Source organism: Molothrus ater, chromosome 25, assembly GCF_012460135.2.
Source record: "Molothrus ater isolate BHLD 08-10-18 breed brown headed cowbird chromosome 25, BPBGC_Mater_1.1, whole genome shotgun sequence".
Classification (NCBI taxonomy): domain Eukaryota; kingdom Metazoa; phylum Chordata; class Aves; order Passeriformes; family Icteridae; genus Molothrus; species Molothrus ater.
In genome coordinates this window covers 7,110,423-7,126,379 of record NC_050502.2, presented here as the reverse complement: position 1 = coordinate 7,126,379, position 15,957 = coordinate 7,110,423, and the positions used below count along the sequence as shown (strand labels likewise).

General features: G+C 41.4%; 1 protein-coding gene across 1 annotated transcript in view; it reads right to left on the bottom strand.

Moving 5' to 3' along the window:
- The window catches only part of MAGI3 (membrane associated guanylate kinase, WW and PDZ domain containing 3), a 57,496-nt gene that overhangs the window by 15,099 nt on the left and 26,440 nt on the right, over positions 1 to 15,957 (bottom strand). The window contains 12 exon segments of the mRNA XM_054517281.1: positions 1,043 to 1,134; positions 1,647 to 1,800; positions 3,524 to 3,555; positions 4,577 to 5,176; positions 6,555 to 6,743; positions 7,344 to 7,438; positions 8,489 to 8,546; positions 9,934 to 10,013; positions 10,775 to 10,949; positions 12,235 to 12,444; positions 13,828 to 13,947; positions 15,353 to 15,469. Coding sequence (XP_054373256.1) covers positions 1,043 to 1,134; positions 1,647 to 1,800; positions 3,524 to 3,555; positions 4,577 to 5,176; positions 6,555 to 6,743; positions 7,344 to 7,438; positions 8,489 to 8,546; positions 9,934 to 10,013; positions 10,775 to 10,949; positions 12,235 to 12,444; positions 13,828 to 13,947; positions 15,353 to 15,469 — 1,922 coding nt within the window.

Sequence of the window (15,957 nt, the reverse complement as noted above, 5' to 3'; positions counted from 1 at the left end):
ATTAAATGGAAGATTAAGGGTAACCACAGCTAGCATGCTGGAGGTTAAGAATGGCGGGCAGCTCATCCGTACACAGCACTCAAGACATCAGCTCCACACCTCCTATGGGTGTTATGGAAACCAAACACCATAAATGCTATAAAGTGCAACAGAAGTAACATTCTCTGTGTTTGCTTTTTACTTTAAATGCATGTTAGTGAGGGAGGAAGAAAAAAAAAAGGCTAGCACTGGATCACAGCTGGGAATGGAAAAACCGAATTCCTTCACTGTAATGAGAAAACAATCTATGCAGATCTATTCCAAAAGCTTTTTCTCTCCACTTAAACAGCTTAAAGAAAGGTCCCTGATATATAGTACAAGTCTTAGAGCTTCTTCCCAAAGAGAAATTTATGCATGTTTGAAAATACAGGGGAGTCTCCTAAAACCTGCCCTTGGAGAACAGACCATCCAGCTGTGTCTGCTCTGGCATTTGCCCAGCTGCCTCCAACACAATGCATGCTTAAAAATCCAGCAGGAGAAGCAGGGAATAAAAGGGGTGTGTCACCATCTCAAATCTCATTTCACTGGGCTGCAAGGAAAGGAACAGCCTAATGAAATTTTGACAGAAGGAGCAATCACTTCCTTCCACTCAGCTGCTTTCCAGGATGCGCTGCTGTGCACATCTCACCAATGACTGACCACCACTGGGATCAGGTGACAATGGGCAAAGGCTGGGGACCAGCATGGCCCTTCTGAGGGCTCCGAGACACAGCAACGCAGCAACAGCTGTAGAAACACCGCCAGTGTCCTCGGCCCGACAGAAAATTGCGGCAAAGGACGGGCTCGGTAGCGGGAAGGGCGCAGAACCTTGGAGAATGGAGTCCAAGAAGAGGGGAAAAAACAAAGGTAATGAGGACTAATTCCTGATCTCTGAAAGGCAGGTATGAATCAATCAATTTTGCCATCACTGAGCTGCCTGGATGGGATGATTTGAAATGGGGATGACAGAGTAGGAACATTTCAACAGCAATACTGTGAGATAACTGTGATCAGTTTCACTTACAGGCTGATCTGGTCCGTCCCCACCAAGCACCCGGAAACCAAAGCCTGACTCTTGTTTTCTCAGGAAAACATCTAAATCTCTTGTGTTTGGAGCTAAGAAAAAAAAAAAAAACAGTATTTCAAAACATGTAAGGAGCTATCTTGGATTATTGAAGGATTCTTGAAGGATTATGCTTTGGTGGTACACTCTGAGTCTTCTAGTGACAAAACACAGCAACCAGAAATACAGTGATATTCTCTTTTCAAAATGGTATCATTAATTTTCAAAGCAGGAATCTCAAATACATCTGTGCAGCAGACCAGGAAAAAAGCCACTCTGTAACACAATTCAGAACTACTTTTATAAGCAGGTCTGCTGCAGTTTACTTCACAACCATCCTTGGCATTATTTCTGCAATTAACTGTTTTACTGAAAATACGGTTGAAACATACTTTATCTTTTTTGTTTTTCTGATTGCTGTTTGAATGATGCATTACTTGAAACATTTTATCCGCAGCAGGTTAACAAACTCAGCAACAAAGTCTCAGTAGTTTCACTGCACATGCGACAAAAGAAAAAATTCCTTCATAATTCAGTATTTTCAAGATGAAGATGATGTACTTACGTTTGTCCTCATAAATTGTCTTAGACTTCAGGTAGACTTCAGACGGGTCCAGTTTAGGAGAGCCTGGTCGCACAGCCGAGGGCGGGAAGGGCATCGGCTGCGGAATGGTATCGCTGACAGCTTCCAAACTCCCGGAACTGTCCTGCCTGTCCTTCTGAAACAGCCCAGAGATGCAAAATCCACATTAAATAAAGGCATGACTACACTTGTGGGTGCAAAGACAATGAACACCATGCAGAAGAAATAGACAGGAAGAAAGGAACAGAATTACAGCTTTTCCAGTGGATGTGTCTGACCAGAGTACTAAAGTCTTCCTCACTTGTACATGAGTTTCTACTGGAGACTAGGCTTGGAAAGAGTTTGAAGTGACTGATGCTCAGAGAGGAGTGAAGATGGGCAGATGCTGCTAGTTACCAACACATGGGATTAAGTGGGGCAAAAGGACAGATCATGTTTGGAGAAGACACCGAATCCTTGTCAGGTGCCTGCCTGGCTCTGGGCCACAATCCAGCACCAAAGGCACAGGCTGCTCCTTACCGGCACTGCCTCCTGTCCTTTGCCAAGCTCCTCCCCACAAGCACCAGGGGTGCTCCCAGCATGAGCTGTTTGCTGGAGCAATATACAATGGGGCAGGAGGACACACCTGGGCAGTGTGAGGTATTAACAACTTGCCTTTTTTGTCTTTTCATGAGCTGCAACTCTCCTGTTCATGAGGCAAGGACACTTTGTGGTCCCTCATCTAAATCCCCAATCAATTATGCAACAAAATAACTCTAAATATTTCTTCTGTGCAGAAGCCCAGCCCGGAAAACTGGCACGTGGCAGTGCATGCCAAACCACAGCAGGAGCAGAACAGATGTAGATATGCCCTTTCACCAAGAGCAGAAGAAACTGCCCAGAGCCATTCAGCAGTTTGACACTTCTTGTATGTTTATAAACACAAGAACTTGCCCTTTTTAAGTGAATTATTTTGCCACGCTGCTTAATGCCACTGAGCATCAAGCACTCTGTGGGCTGTGGCTGCTGTATGTGTGCTGGAATAGTATGCCAGTACCCAAGTCCAAACTATTTTTAGCACATTGCCATGGGATCCATGCTGACAGGACCAAGGCCCTCCAACTGCAGGGATTTCTGCTCTGATTTATTCAGTGCGGGCAGGTGGATGCTTGTAAGGAACTGAATCTGAAGATCTTATTGAGCACAGTCATCTTTGAGCATGCTGAACATGTGTGCTTGTGTCATTCCACTGCTGGGATACAACTAAGGTTGCACTCAAACAGCAGGATAAAGATAGAAAGGGAAGTTACAGCTATGTTCTGGTAATGGGGTTTTCATAAATTGCCCTGTTTGTTCTTTACAAGAAGCATTTTTAAAGAAGTATCTGTGTTCGACCACTCTAATTTACAACAGAACCTTCATAAAAAACATAAGCATTAATATCAGCATCATTAAATCAGAGGTTGTTCTATTAAGACCAAGGATTCTTTACTGAGCTAACATATGTTAAAGATGCCCTGACAGATCAAAATTCCAAGAGCAATGAGTATCGAGCTAGGAATGTACAGCTCCATAGAGACTTGCTGAAAATATGGATCCAAAGATAAGCATTTCCAAAAGGGAGCAGTAACCAGTCCATTAATTCTATGCGAGGACTGAGAAGACTCAAAGGATCATAAACTTCCTTTAGGAAGGAAAAAAATAGATGCTGTATTTTGTTTCCCTTTTAATGGGTACTCTAACTTAGACAAAGAATTTTGGCTACCAAGCAGATGTGGTTTTGATAAACCATCTTGCAGGTTATCACAGGGACTAAAATCCAGACGAAATGAGATTACAAAGCAGGTGAAAAACAAGTTACATACATCACAAATACTCACTCCTTTGGCAGCTTTAGTAGGGGAGGGTGGACCTGAAGAAAATAGAAAGTAACTTTAATAGCAGGTTACAAAAAGTTTCAACAACATTTCAGCAATATAATCAGCTGCCCCTGGGGTGAAAATAATAGCAGCTGATTCACTGTGCTTTTAAATGGCAAAGTGACCAAAACCATCACTTTAGAGAAGTCTCAATTAGAACAGAAAGCTGTACAACAATGAAAAATATCTATTTCTCTTTCTGCTGGAAGCTGGTCAGCCAAGTCACCCCTCAGTTCATGGGATAAGGAGACTTATGAATTTGTCTGAGGGAATTTCACTTGTCACACATAAATCTAATTACTTCCTTAGCTGATTAAGGAATAGTAGTATTTATAGAGAAAAAGATCCAGAGATTTTTGCAAATACCAGTGGCTGAAGTTAGGGTTACAATAAAGCCTGAAGGGACACTGAACGGCCACGAGCTACCTCATAATTCATTCAGATTCAGCTTCCTCTGAAAGAGGGACACTATCTGCTACAGTTTCTGGGGAGAAGATACATTCTGGTCTGTGACTGACAATCAAGGAAGGAGTATGAATATGCAAAGGAAAAAATCAGAATTTTTTCTGCTATTCCCAGTGATCAGCCCCACCTCTTCACTAATGCTTCTTCCCATCTCCTGCAATCCCCTGTTCTTTACAGACACAGTTACTAGAATATATTTGGAGAACCTCACAAAACTCAGTCCATCATATGCTTTGCATTATACTGGAGACCACGTGTTTGCTTTAGCACTCCCCAGAGACTTGGATGAGACAGTGCATAAACATATCACCATATAATTGTTGCGGGAAAAAGACCCAAAGAAAAACCTAACTAAATCTTCAAACAAAATCCCAGCAACATGCTCTCACCCTAAATAGTGAGGGGTATAAATCAAACTTAGAACATAATGGCTCAGAGATGGAATGAACTGCTGCTTAGCTGTCAAGACTGGACACAATTTAGATATCACACTAAAATAGGACTTTTAAAAACTTATAACCAATATGACAACTGCAATTTTGTCTGTACCTCCTCTTAAGATAAGCAGGGGCACCTCTGCTCCGACTGGAAACTGCTTGAGCACCTCCACCACCTGCAAGTGGGTCAAGCTCTGCACATTCTGATGGCAAATCTCCTTGATGACATCCCCTTTCTGTAGGCCTTGGCACCACTGGCTGTCCAAAATCATCTTCACCTTCTGGCCTGTGGGACTGTCTGCAATGGCAAACCCAAAGCCTTTAGGCCCTTTGATCAGAGGGATGGTGACCAGCTCTGGCTGAGAGCCTCCTGAGGAGGCAAAGGAGACCCTTTGCTCTCCTGAATCCACAGAAGGGCCGTTCAGGCGACCGTTGACCAACACTTTCCCATTCTGGTCCAACACAACTGTTGCTGCTACTAAATCTTGGCTGGACATGGAAGCATCTCCCTTGGCCACCGGCGGACCACTAATGACAGGCGTGGCTGTCACGATATCCACCACGGGGTCTTCATTGTCATCAGGAAGAGGGTACCCACGACACAAAGTCATGTTCACATACTGATTTATGGGAATGAGCTGAAACATCTGGACAACATCTGCATGGGTATGGCCAAGGACACAGCTTCCATTTATGTCCACGATGACGTCACCTGTTACGAAAGAAATTTTGACGGTGTCAAAAACAGAAGCGAAACCTTCAACAAAAGCCTACCTTGAAGAAATCACAGTGCTGTCTTCGAATGAATAACTGGTGTCTGGGATATTACCTCACGGCTAATATTGCCAAAAAGCATAAAGGATTTCCTCTTTGCATTTATTCTATTTCATCTCAGGACACAGTGCGCTAAATATATAAAGTTTAATCTGCAGCAGATTTAAAAAATGATACTGTACAGCCACGGGAGATGAAGCAGAGCACGCACACTACAGCAAGCAGATGTCTTCTACTTTAATTCATATTGCAGAGCATCCTAAACCCAATGCAGAATAAATCGGATTTTTTTTGGCCCCGTGTTTATTTTAGGACTGGCTGAACTTAAGCTAGGATCGTGCACACACACATGCTCCACACTCTTACACTGCTGCCACACGTGGCTAAGAATACATTTTCAAAATGAACTTATGTGGGCTTCAGATCCCAAAACCTTGGTTCGTGTTTTCATAATTTTGATGTGAAACTTTGCATGTGAGGTACAATATGTCCTGCAAACTGTCCTATCCCTTTAATGCCCAGGCATCAGTAAAACAGGATCTCCCTTATTCCATGAACTACAACCAGAATAGCTGCACATCTTTTCCATTCCAACATTTCTGCAGGATTGTTTACTTTTTTGCAGAGGTGGAAAATGAACCACATACAAACAAGTTCAAACAACACATCAGCAACAAAACAGGAAATTGTTCCATTTTGTAAGTTAATAGTATTTATCTTCCAAAGTATGAATTCTTTTACTCATTTGCTCAAGAGTAAGTGTTTATGTTATAGGTAAAGAAGCATTTCACCTTTTCTAATATGCAAACCAGAGGTTATGGTAAGGTTACAGGTAACCTAATTACACATGTAATAACCATGAAAAAATGCATAAATCCTCATGGGTTGCTCATCCCTCTTCTCTCCTCACTTGTTCAGCTCACACAACTTTGTTTCCTCACTCCTGCTGTGGGCTTTTTGCAGTTTTAATAATCGGTGTCATGGTTTCTGGCAGCAACAAGGCAAAACAGACCAGGACTCAAACACATTATTTTTACTTCACTTACAGAGAGAGAAACCATTCTATGAATAAACATGAAGATAAGTGTCTTTGCTAAAGCAGAAGTACTGAAATCTTCAGAAGTGCCCTTAAAGTCAATTTTTATCTAGAATGCTGCTTCTTTTCCTTTTCAGCCACTGCTCTGCAAAGATCTTTCACAAATATGAAAATATTTAATTTAGTGAGGATGTGTATGGAGTCCTCCAACCTCCTGTGCCTCAAGCTGTATTCCCCAAAGTACCCCAGGAAATGGAAGTTTACAGAAATAATACTTGACCTGGAGCAATTCTTCCATCTTGCGCAGCGGGTCCATCTTTTAACACATTCTTCACCTGAAGAAACTCGTCAGGCCTGTCCCCTCCGATGATTGTGAAGCCAAATCCCATAGTACTTTTCTTCAGGGATGTCCTTATGAGTGCTCCAGTAAGCTGGGATGGATCTCGAGTGAAGAGAGACCTCCCCGGTCCTTTGGAATTATGGAACACAGAGACAGGAGGGCAGTAAGCCAGGGTTAATTCTGCTAAGTTTTTTGTTTATTTTTAAGGTGTCACAAAGGTTAATGATTTGTTTATTGTTGATCAGCTTCTGAAGCAGTTTTAAAGGATAAACAGACAGGGAAGTGCTACACTCATTTTCCAGCTGAATTCAGGGCATGGAAAAGAGTTTTTCTGGACAGATTGCAACAGAGCTGTATGCAAACCTCCCACCTCAAATTCCCAATTTTTATCCTTGAATACCAAGCTTAAAGTAGATCAAAAGCATAAAAACTCCAGGTGTGGCTTTACCTGCACTTCCAGATGGCTCTTCTAACCCTCCATATATTCCAAAGCTGTTTATGACAACCGGCTTCAGAACAACCAAAATGATTTAGAAGCAGTCTTAGTGTGTCGGTTCAATTTTAACATGAAAAATTCCTTCAAAAAACCCAAAAGATCTTGGAGGGTAACACTGTAATGGCTAGTGAAAAGACAAGGCTGATGCCTTCATGAATTCCAGAATTGGGTTTTTATAAAGCATACTTGCAGATAAAGATATATGTGACAAAGAACACAACATTCAGTGATACCTGATTTGGAAGGGCCAGCATCAGTCTGTCCTAGCTGTTTTTTCCTTTTGGCTTCCAATACTGGATTTTCAAACTGAGTTTTCTGGTTAATATGACTGCAGGCATACAAAAGGTAGGTCAGGACTTCAACAGAAAACATTCTGACTCCTTCCCAAAAAAGACAACCCCAAAAAAACCACATCTACAAACACTATTTTTCATTATGTCAGATGAATGCTCTGGAGAAATGAACAAAAAACCTCTCATAACTAATACTGAAAATATGCTCATTCTTCCAGCGGTTTACTTACTTTGAGGCAAATAAAATTTTACTTCCTTTAATCGCCAGGCAGAGTTGTAATAGTTTAGATCCGAGCAAACCTGCTTTTTCTCTTGACCCATCGACCTATACTATTTACAAACTCAGGCATCACCTTTTCCCTAGCAGATGATAGAGAAGTACAGCATAGGAGGGGAAAACCAACAAATTTGAGCATAATTCGAATACCTTGGCTTTGCTAAGTGAAAAATGTTTGCTTGTTCTCTGAAGCTACATTTTCACCTCTACCATTTTTCTTCTCCATGGTTAAGGAGAGATTTAATTTCCTCTGGCCTGAAGGAGATTCAAAAGAGCTCCTGCAGCAGTTTAGTGGTTATTGACTTGGCTTTTTGAAAACAGCAATGGTCTACAAGTTATTTTTACTCTTTTAAAGTTATCAGGTGCCACTCTTAAATCAAGTGACTCTGTTTTTGGTAAGCTAAGAAAAATGACATCAGCTCACTTCCATCTATAAATTATTTTGGTTGCAACTTGCTTTCTTTTCCCAAATGAAAAACAGTCCTTAAGTCTTTAAGGTCACACTGTGGATTTTCCCTCATGCCAGTGCTACCAGAAGTTTGTGCCATGAGTTTGCAACCCAAGAACTGTTTTTCCTGGATATATGTAATAGTTTCACAGAATCACAGAATGTTTTGGACTGGAAGGAACCTTAAAGCCCATCCAGCAGTTCCACCCCCTGCTACAAGTATGGATACCAGACCAGATTGCTCCTAGCCCTGTCCAACCTGGCCTTTCACTGCATTACAATCGCTACTTACTGGGGATCAAGGACTTCAGAGTTTCATGCTCAATTTTTATGTATGCCAAATCAATAATTAGCACTTACTCAACGTAATATGTCCCATACTGAGGGTCTTCTATTTTCTCCCATCCATAAGGAAGTTCTGCAATCAGAAAGACCGAATTCTCCATTACAGGGGAAAACTATCCACAGATATCAGAGTTTTCATTAAAGAACACCTAGGCTCATGAAAAATACGAGGAAAATTCAGGTCCCGTTTTCTTCCCTGATGAAAGGTAAAAACCCGTTCCAGGGAATCTGAAGCCCTGCAACTTTTACTCCTTCTTGCACTAAATGATGAGCCTTGTATTCAATGAAATCCCGCAACTTTAAACATAAATAAACTTAAAGACCTGTTTGTACTGAAAATTACATGCAAAAGGCTCCTTTTTATGGCAAATTTAGCATCTGGTAAGACGGTACCAGCAGCTCATGACTGACTGAAGGTAATAAGCAGTTACCACAGAGGTCAGCTTATCAAGTTTATTGTTCTAGTTATCTTGACCATGGAAATTTAAATATTAGAATAATGAATATAGTCAGCCAGACATTTTAAGGATAAATTTGCCCTGCAACCTTGTTTGAGGCTGCCCTAAGTTTGACAATAACAGGAATCTCCTTGGCATATGACAGCATATTACCAATTACTAATACCAGTATTGGTCCACAGGGTCTGACTAAAGACCCAATGGGTCTATTAATTTAAGTATTGTTCATTTGGATATCCCGAATCTCTGTTTAAAGAGCTGCATGTACGTTTAATAAGCAGCAGAATAAAGCTGCTCCAGCTGGCTTCATTATGGATACATGGCTGTTAGGCTGGGCAATTTTGGAGGATGACAGGTCATTCTGAGCCTGCTTCAGCTTTTGGAACATGTCAAGCATTTGCTGAAGACAGAGCTACCTGATGCTCTTTCCTAGCAGACTAAATTGCCCACCTGTGTAGGAAATGGTTGCAGAAATTGCCTAATTGCCTGGAGGCTACTGACCTGGAAGTCTTGAAGGAATTTAAATCAATCAGTCAGATTGTTCCCTTAGCTTCTGCATTCAAATACTATGTCACATGCAATCGTTATCATCAGAAATATGTATTTTGCCATACCTTCTTTGTTATTCCTATATTCTGTTACTTATGGACCTTCTTCTGCCATATTCCACCTATACAACAGTTTCCAGTGAGAACATCACTCACATGCAGCTTTCTCCTTAAGAATGACACTGGAACAAAACATCTCATATTCTGCTCAGGAATGTAGATAAACATTTTGTTTGGCCAGATTCTACTACTCCAGGGAAAATACACCACGGACTTTCCCAGTCTTATGTAAATTCCTATTGCCACCAAACAGGGGACACTCAACACTCAGCCAGCTCCAGAGTCACATCTACCGGGGAGAAGCTTCTTCCACGGAAGTAATGGACTGTATCCAGCTGGAATAAACTCATACATTTATCAGTGACAGGTGGCAAATGCCTTCTGAACATCTCACCTCCATCTTCACAATCTTCAGGAGCTTTGGCCTTCTTACAGAGTCGGGGATCAAGCCATGTCGTTGTCTTGGTGTTGTGACTGTGGAGCAGAACACATGCCAGTAAGAGAACTCCCTCACACTGAAGAAACTTTCCTTCAAGTATTTACTATTGTAGGAAAATGTAGACTTTAGATAATACAACCTTTATTTGTGCCTCAGTCACGTCACAAAATGCTACAAAGAAAAGGCATCAGCACACTGGAGACTCTCCAGGGTACACAGGAAGTGTTGGAGGCACAGATCCTCCCCCCAGCCCCCCAAAAGCTCATATGGGAACAGCAGCTGTTTCTACCTGATAGGAAAAAAAAAATGTTTAGCCTCCTTATATGCTAAACTCTCAGGAAGGTTTCTGTTTCATTTTTGCCTTAGAACTCATAAATGAGGCAGTTTTACATGTGCACACATGAGCTACTTTCCTATCCTGGGCTTTCATCTGGGCTATTTGTATTTTGAAACGTCCATTCCCAGCCAAGGAACACAAGCAGAGAAGCTAAACAGCTAAACAGGAAGTTTCCATGTCATGTGTCACTTAGCAATACTCAGCCAGCTTTGTATTTGTGAGATACAAAACTTAGAACAAACAAACTGACTTTGCAGGTGGAACCATATGGTCTTCCTGCACAATGGGCATTTTACCGAGCGTGCAACATTGAGGACGATGAGTAAGGAGTGTAACAGTAGGAAAATAGTAAATTTCATAAAGAAATAGAAGCAGCACAAGAAGAAGAGAGGTGAAAGAGCAAGCTTTCCAGACTGCAGCCACCAGCACTTGTCTCCTCCAAGGAGTTGAGTTACTCACTCAATGAAGTAGATCATGCCAGCGTCCGTGTAGGCCATTTCCCAGTTCTTGGGTAGTGGTTCCAGGGTCTCATCCCTTGACAAATAATTTCTGAAGTCCATGTTGCTGCTTGTCTGGTTGTAGCTGGGAACAGGTTTCATCCAGTCAGGAGAATCTGAATGTTTTTCTTTGTCTCCTGTAGTTGTTCAGGGAAAGTGTTTGTCAGATGCTTATGTTGTTTCTCACAAAGAACCACCCTCTTAATCTGGCTACGAGTGGATGTCAAACACATCTCTCTATGTGAGGTGCATTTTTTTTTTCAGATGTGAACTTCGAAAAGCTGACATGAAAAGACTGAACTCTGCTCTTCCCCTGCCAAACAGAATTAACCTTGTATGCTGTGCCTGAGCCTACTCTGAAAAATCGACACTGGCAGAAATCCAAGTTGACTATGCTCTGTTGCCATTTCTACAGAGAGAACAGTGTTTGTAATGCCATAAAACAATCAAAAAAATCCTACTAATATTCTTTAAAGAATCAGAAGGAAATGTAGAGAAGACCCAAACTGCCAGTAAAATAAACAACAGCTTGCTACAAGCCACAACTAGAAAGAAGATCCCAAAAATTCTGGCAGGAAACTTTAAATAGAAGCCTCTACCCTTCAGAACTGAGGTTATGCTTGATACCCGCTGTGACATGACTATGTCCACGACCTTCACCCAACCACCAGCCTGACCATTGGCCCCTCTGTGGTGTTGCCAGCCCTGAAGATGACAAGACTAGGTCAGGTCTGGTCAGTGTAACTCTGTCCTAAACAGTCACACACAGGATCAACTGCAAATGCAATGTGACAGTTCCTCTCCACCATCAATTCGCCCCCCTCCAGATGAGTAACCATGACAGCAAAAGGAAAAGGGCACCTTGCCAATCCCAGAAAGGTCCTGATGGACACTGCTCCAGTCTCAACATGCTTGGCTTTGTTTCTCACTACAAGCGCCCCCCCGCCTTGGGTGATTTCAGGTTGTGCGATAGTTCCCCCAGGCAAAATCATCCGAAAATTTTACAGTATGAGCCAATGTTGCCCCTTCAACCAATCACTTCCTTAAAATCTCCTGTGTACAAATTCAGTGATTGCCTCAAAATTCAACAGTAACATTTGCAGGGTATGAATTCCACGCTGTGAAGGACTCTGTTATTTCAAGAGTGGACAAATTTTTCCTTCCTGCTCGTGTAACTGGCCCTGGCCCATATCCAGCACCACATGTTCTTGACCAAGCAGTGCATTTTATGATGCAACTGCACATCTGGCTGGGAGAACAGCTGGTTCTTTTTAAAAGGTCATCTCAAAATCAAATAGAAGCACCAGTCTGAACAGAAACTGCCTTCATACTTCACCTAAACTAAGGAAGCACAAATGTTTTTTGTATAGTCCATGTCCATTCATACAATACTCCAGGGAATTTCTCCCCTTGTCAACCAACCTATCCCTCCGCTGCCATTAACTGCTTCCTTTTCTTCCTCTTCCTCCTCTTCAGGGAGAGAACTTTCCATCCTTTGCATTTTGCTGACGGATGTGGTTCTTTTCCTCTGTGATTCAGTATCAAAATCATTGTCAAAAAGAACTTGATCCACTGGATCAGGCTGAAAGGGGCTGGGCTCTGCTGGAGGCTTTGGAGTACCATAAAAATTACCTGAAAATGAGACAGAAATCAGGAGCACTGAAGCACTAACACTTCAGGATACTTCAGCACTGCTGAAGGCGCTAGCAGTGGCTGTTACCAGTTTAGTGCCCATGCAAATGTATTTTGGTGACATTTTAAAGCCTCAAAGAAGACATCAGCACTACCAAAACTAAATCAACAGTCAAAGCCTATTTATTCATACACTGACTTCTTGCTAATGCAGCACTAATTGTCAAAAACCAAGAGATTATCTGAAAACTTTTATCCTGCTACAAGTTTTCTAAAGAAAAAGATGGATTTGGAGCAACAGAAATACTGAAGTCAAAAAGCAAATTACTTTTATGCAGACACAAGGTATTTATTTCCATAAAACCAGTTAACAAGTAATTGATTTTTAACACTTGCAATTTTCTACTGACAATACACTTGCAAAACAAAGATGTTGATATGGCTTCATATCAACATGCTGATATTTTTACTTCAGAAAAAAGAACAGATTTTTCCTTCAATATAGTACAAAGGACTCATCTGCTGTTTTCTGGAAAAAGAATTTCAGCAATTGACCTCTCTCCTGACTGCTCATATGATTTTTATTAGGGAATTGAGCACAAAGCAAGGAAGCTTCCCAGAATTCCTGCTGGAGTAACTTTTAGTGCCTGGATATGGTTTTGACCATGGAAATACATACATATAGAAAGAAAACCCTTCTGCAAATATCAAGCAAGGGCAAGGCTCAGAGAGGGGACAGTCAGATAAAGTGCAGCTCAGGAATAAAGAAAAAAAACTACTAATGTCGCCTAAATTTGCTTACTAGATTTCCACAGACTGGACAATATAAGATAGTGTGGGATGAGGAAAACCAGAGGCACAGAGCCTTTCACGGGATTGATCACCATCTCCATTACAATGTTTTTCCTCACCACATTTAACAAACTCACCTTTCCTACAATCTGGTCTAGTGATGTTCAACTTTTCATTGAAAAATGCTTTTGTTTCTCTGCTGGGTCAGAATTTCTCTTGCCTTTTGTCCTTTTGATGCACACCTGAGAGGAGAACATGGCTCCATTCTCTTGAGGTGTACACAAAATTGACTAAATTCTCTTAAATTTGTACCAGGCACAGACAAACCTTTTCAGAATGCTTCCCAAAAATGCAATGGTGAAAATAATCTGGTGGGATTAAGAGCAGTTGAAAGGACAATCTGCAGATTATTAGAAAGCTTTAAAACAGGATTGCTCCTCCTCTTCACAGTAACCCAAAACCAGACTAACTATTGTCTCTCTACTACTGTCACGACCATCAAGTGAGCAGGAAAGCTGGTATCACAAGGAGCTACACCTGAACACAAGTACTGGGTCCTTATTCCCATTCCATTAAACATCACTGACATACCATCATATGTTCCACTTTCTAGTAAGGCTCCACTTTCTTCCAACGCTTTAAACTGCTCAACAGGAATGAAATTATAGTCTACCCCAGGGACCTCCCCATCTCTAGGAGCCCTTGTAGTGCCTGCAAAGACAGAGAAAACACTCTTGTAAGACACTTAAATGCTGCTTGTTACCAAATGCTGCCTGCTGTACAGTTCAGTAAAAACAATGTATTTTCAAATCTTTATACAAAGATTATGTCACTTCAGTAAGAGTTAAAACAACTCTTGGTAAGCAAGTGAACAATAATGTATAAAAACTGAGACGGTAAATTCCATAGGAACAACACTTCGGGTATTGGGGGAGGAGGAGGGAAGCAGCTCGGTGAGGCGGCAATTAATAGAGAATGCTTTCTCATAGTCAGTGAACCAACAACAACTTTTGTGGCAGCTGACGACACGCAATCCCAGTCTGGGTTATTTTATTTTAACCCAGCTGTAAGGGTGCTGCATCTTTCCCTATTTCCACCAGCACCAGCTCCCTAATTTGCAATGAGGTTATCATGACTAAGCACATTTGATTTTTGGGCCACCGAATCCGTAACTCAGCACAGAATTTATTTTTTAACCTACAATTCAGAGTGTAATTCAGCCACACTCCAACCCCTGGCTGTAGGTAAACTTTATCAGTAAATTGCTGCGTTAATGCAGAGGTTCTCAAAGTGTTTGTCTATAAAAACAGGCCTCCCATAGTTATAACAGCTTAATTAAAGCTCTCCTGAAAGAACTTCACTGATTCATTACAATTCATTACTGCCTACAACCAAATAGCATTTTAAAAGCATGTATCATTTTTTTCAGGCAGCAGCATGAACAAGAGCTAGTAAATAAAAGCTAGTAATAATGAAATGCAGTTTAAGAAAGCCGCTAACTCTCAGGTGTGCTCAGAGAGAAGAGAGTAGAATTCCTGTAGATACAAAAACTTTACTTGACAAAGTTTTTAGTGCAATGAATATTTAAACAGTCAATGATGAGCCTTTTTATAATCAGTCTTCTCAGGATGAGCAAACAGTCTGCCTGTACGTTCTGCCACTGTCACCCCTTCTGCACCCAACCCCTCCTCCCAGCTGCCCTGCTCTGCCAAATGCACTTGACACTTAAGGTCTCAGTTTGCTCTTTGTGAAGAAAAAAACCACAACACATTGACAAAATTCAGGATGTTTTGGCACTGCTTGATCATGCTGAGGAAGATTTATTTCTTGTGGTGGCTGGGTCATTCTAACAACTACTGACAAATTTGTGAAGAGCCACACACAGATATTACTGAAACAATCTGAACTTTGAATTCTCAAGTTTTTGCTGGTTTTCAATCCATACTGGCTGCACCAATTCATGACAACTTCAGATGTGAAGCTACTGTAGCAAAGCCAGAAGTCTCCACTACAAGGTAAAATCTAAATCAGATTAAGAGAGAAGGTATTTCAAACTCATGAATTATGTGGAAGTTAGCAGGAACAGATGAAATGAGGCTGATCTTTACATACTTACAAGGGATGGTTCTCAAATAGAGATTGTCTCTGATCACTTGCTGAAGTTTGTGGTCTATCGAGCCCTTCTGGAACTGAAGGCTTAGGTAGTGGCGCAAGTCCTTGTTGATGACTTTTCCTTAGAAAGAAAAAAGAATAAATTAGAATAATCTGTAAAGCAGGATCTCACAATAAGAACTCTGTTTTACTGCTATAGTAGTTTCAGAAAAAGCACGCAGCTGGAAGAGTTGCGTTGTTTTAAATACAACAACCTTGATGGAAAATATCATTTTGTGCTATCAAATCACAGAATCTCAGAATGGTTTTTGTCAGAAAGGAACCTTAAAGCTCATCTTGTTTCACCCCTTGCCATGGGCAGGGACACCTTCCACTATCCCAGATTGCTCCAAGCCCCATCCAACCTGGCCTTGAATGCTGCCAGAGATGGGGCAGCCACAGCTTCTCTGGGCACCCTGTGCCAGGGCCTCACGACCGTCATGGGGAAGAATTTCTTCTGGCACAGTGGTTTTAAGCAGAGCTGACTAACAACCATTCCCCCTCATCTCCTGAACAAGGCACTGACTATAGTCTGGAATTGTTTGAAAATCAATATAAAGTATTAAAATA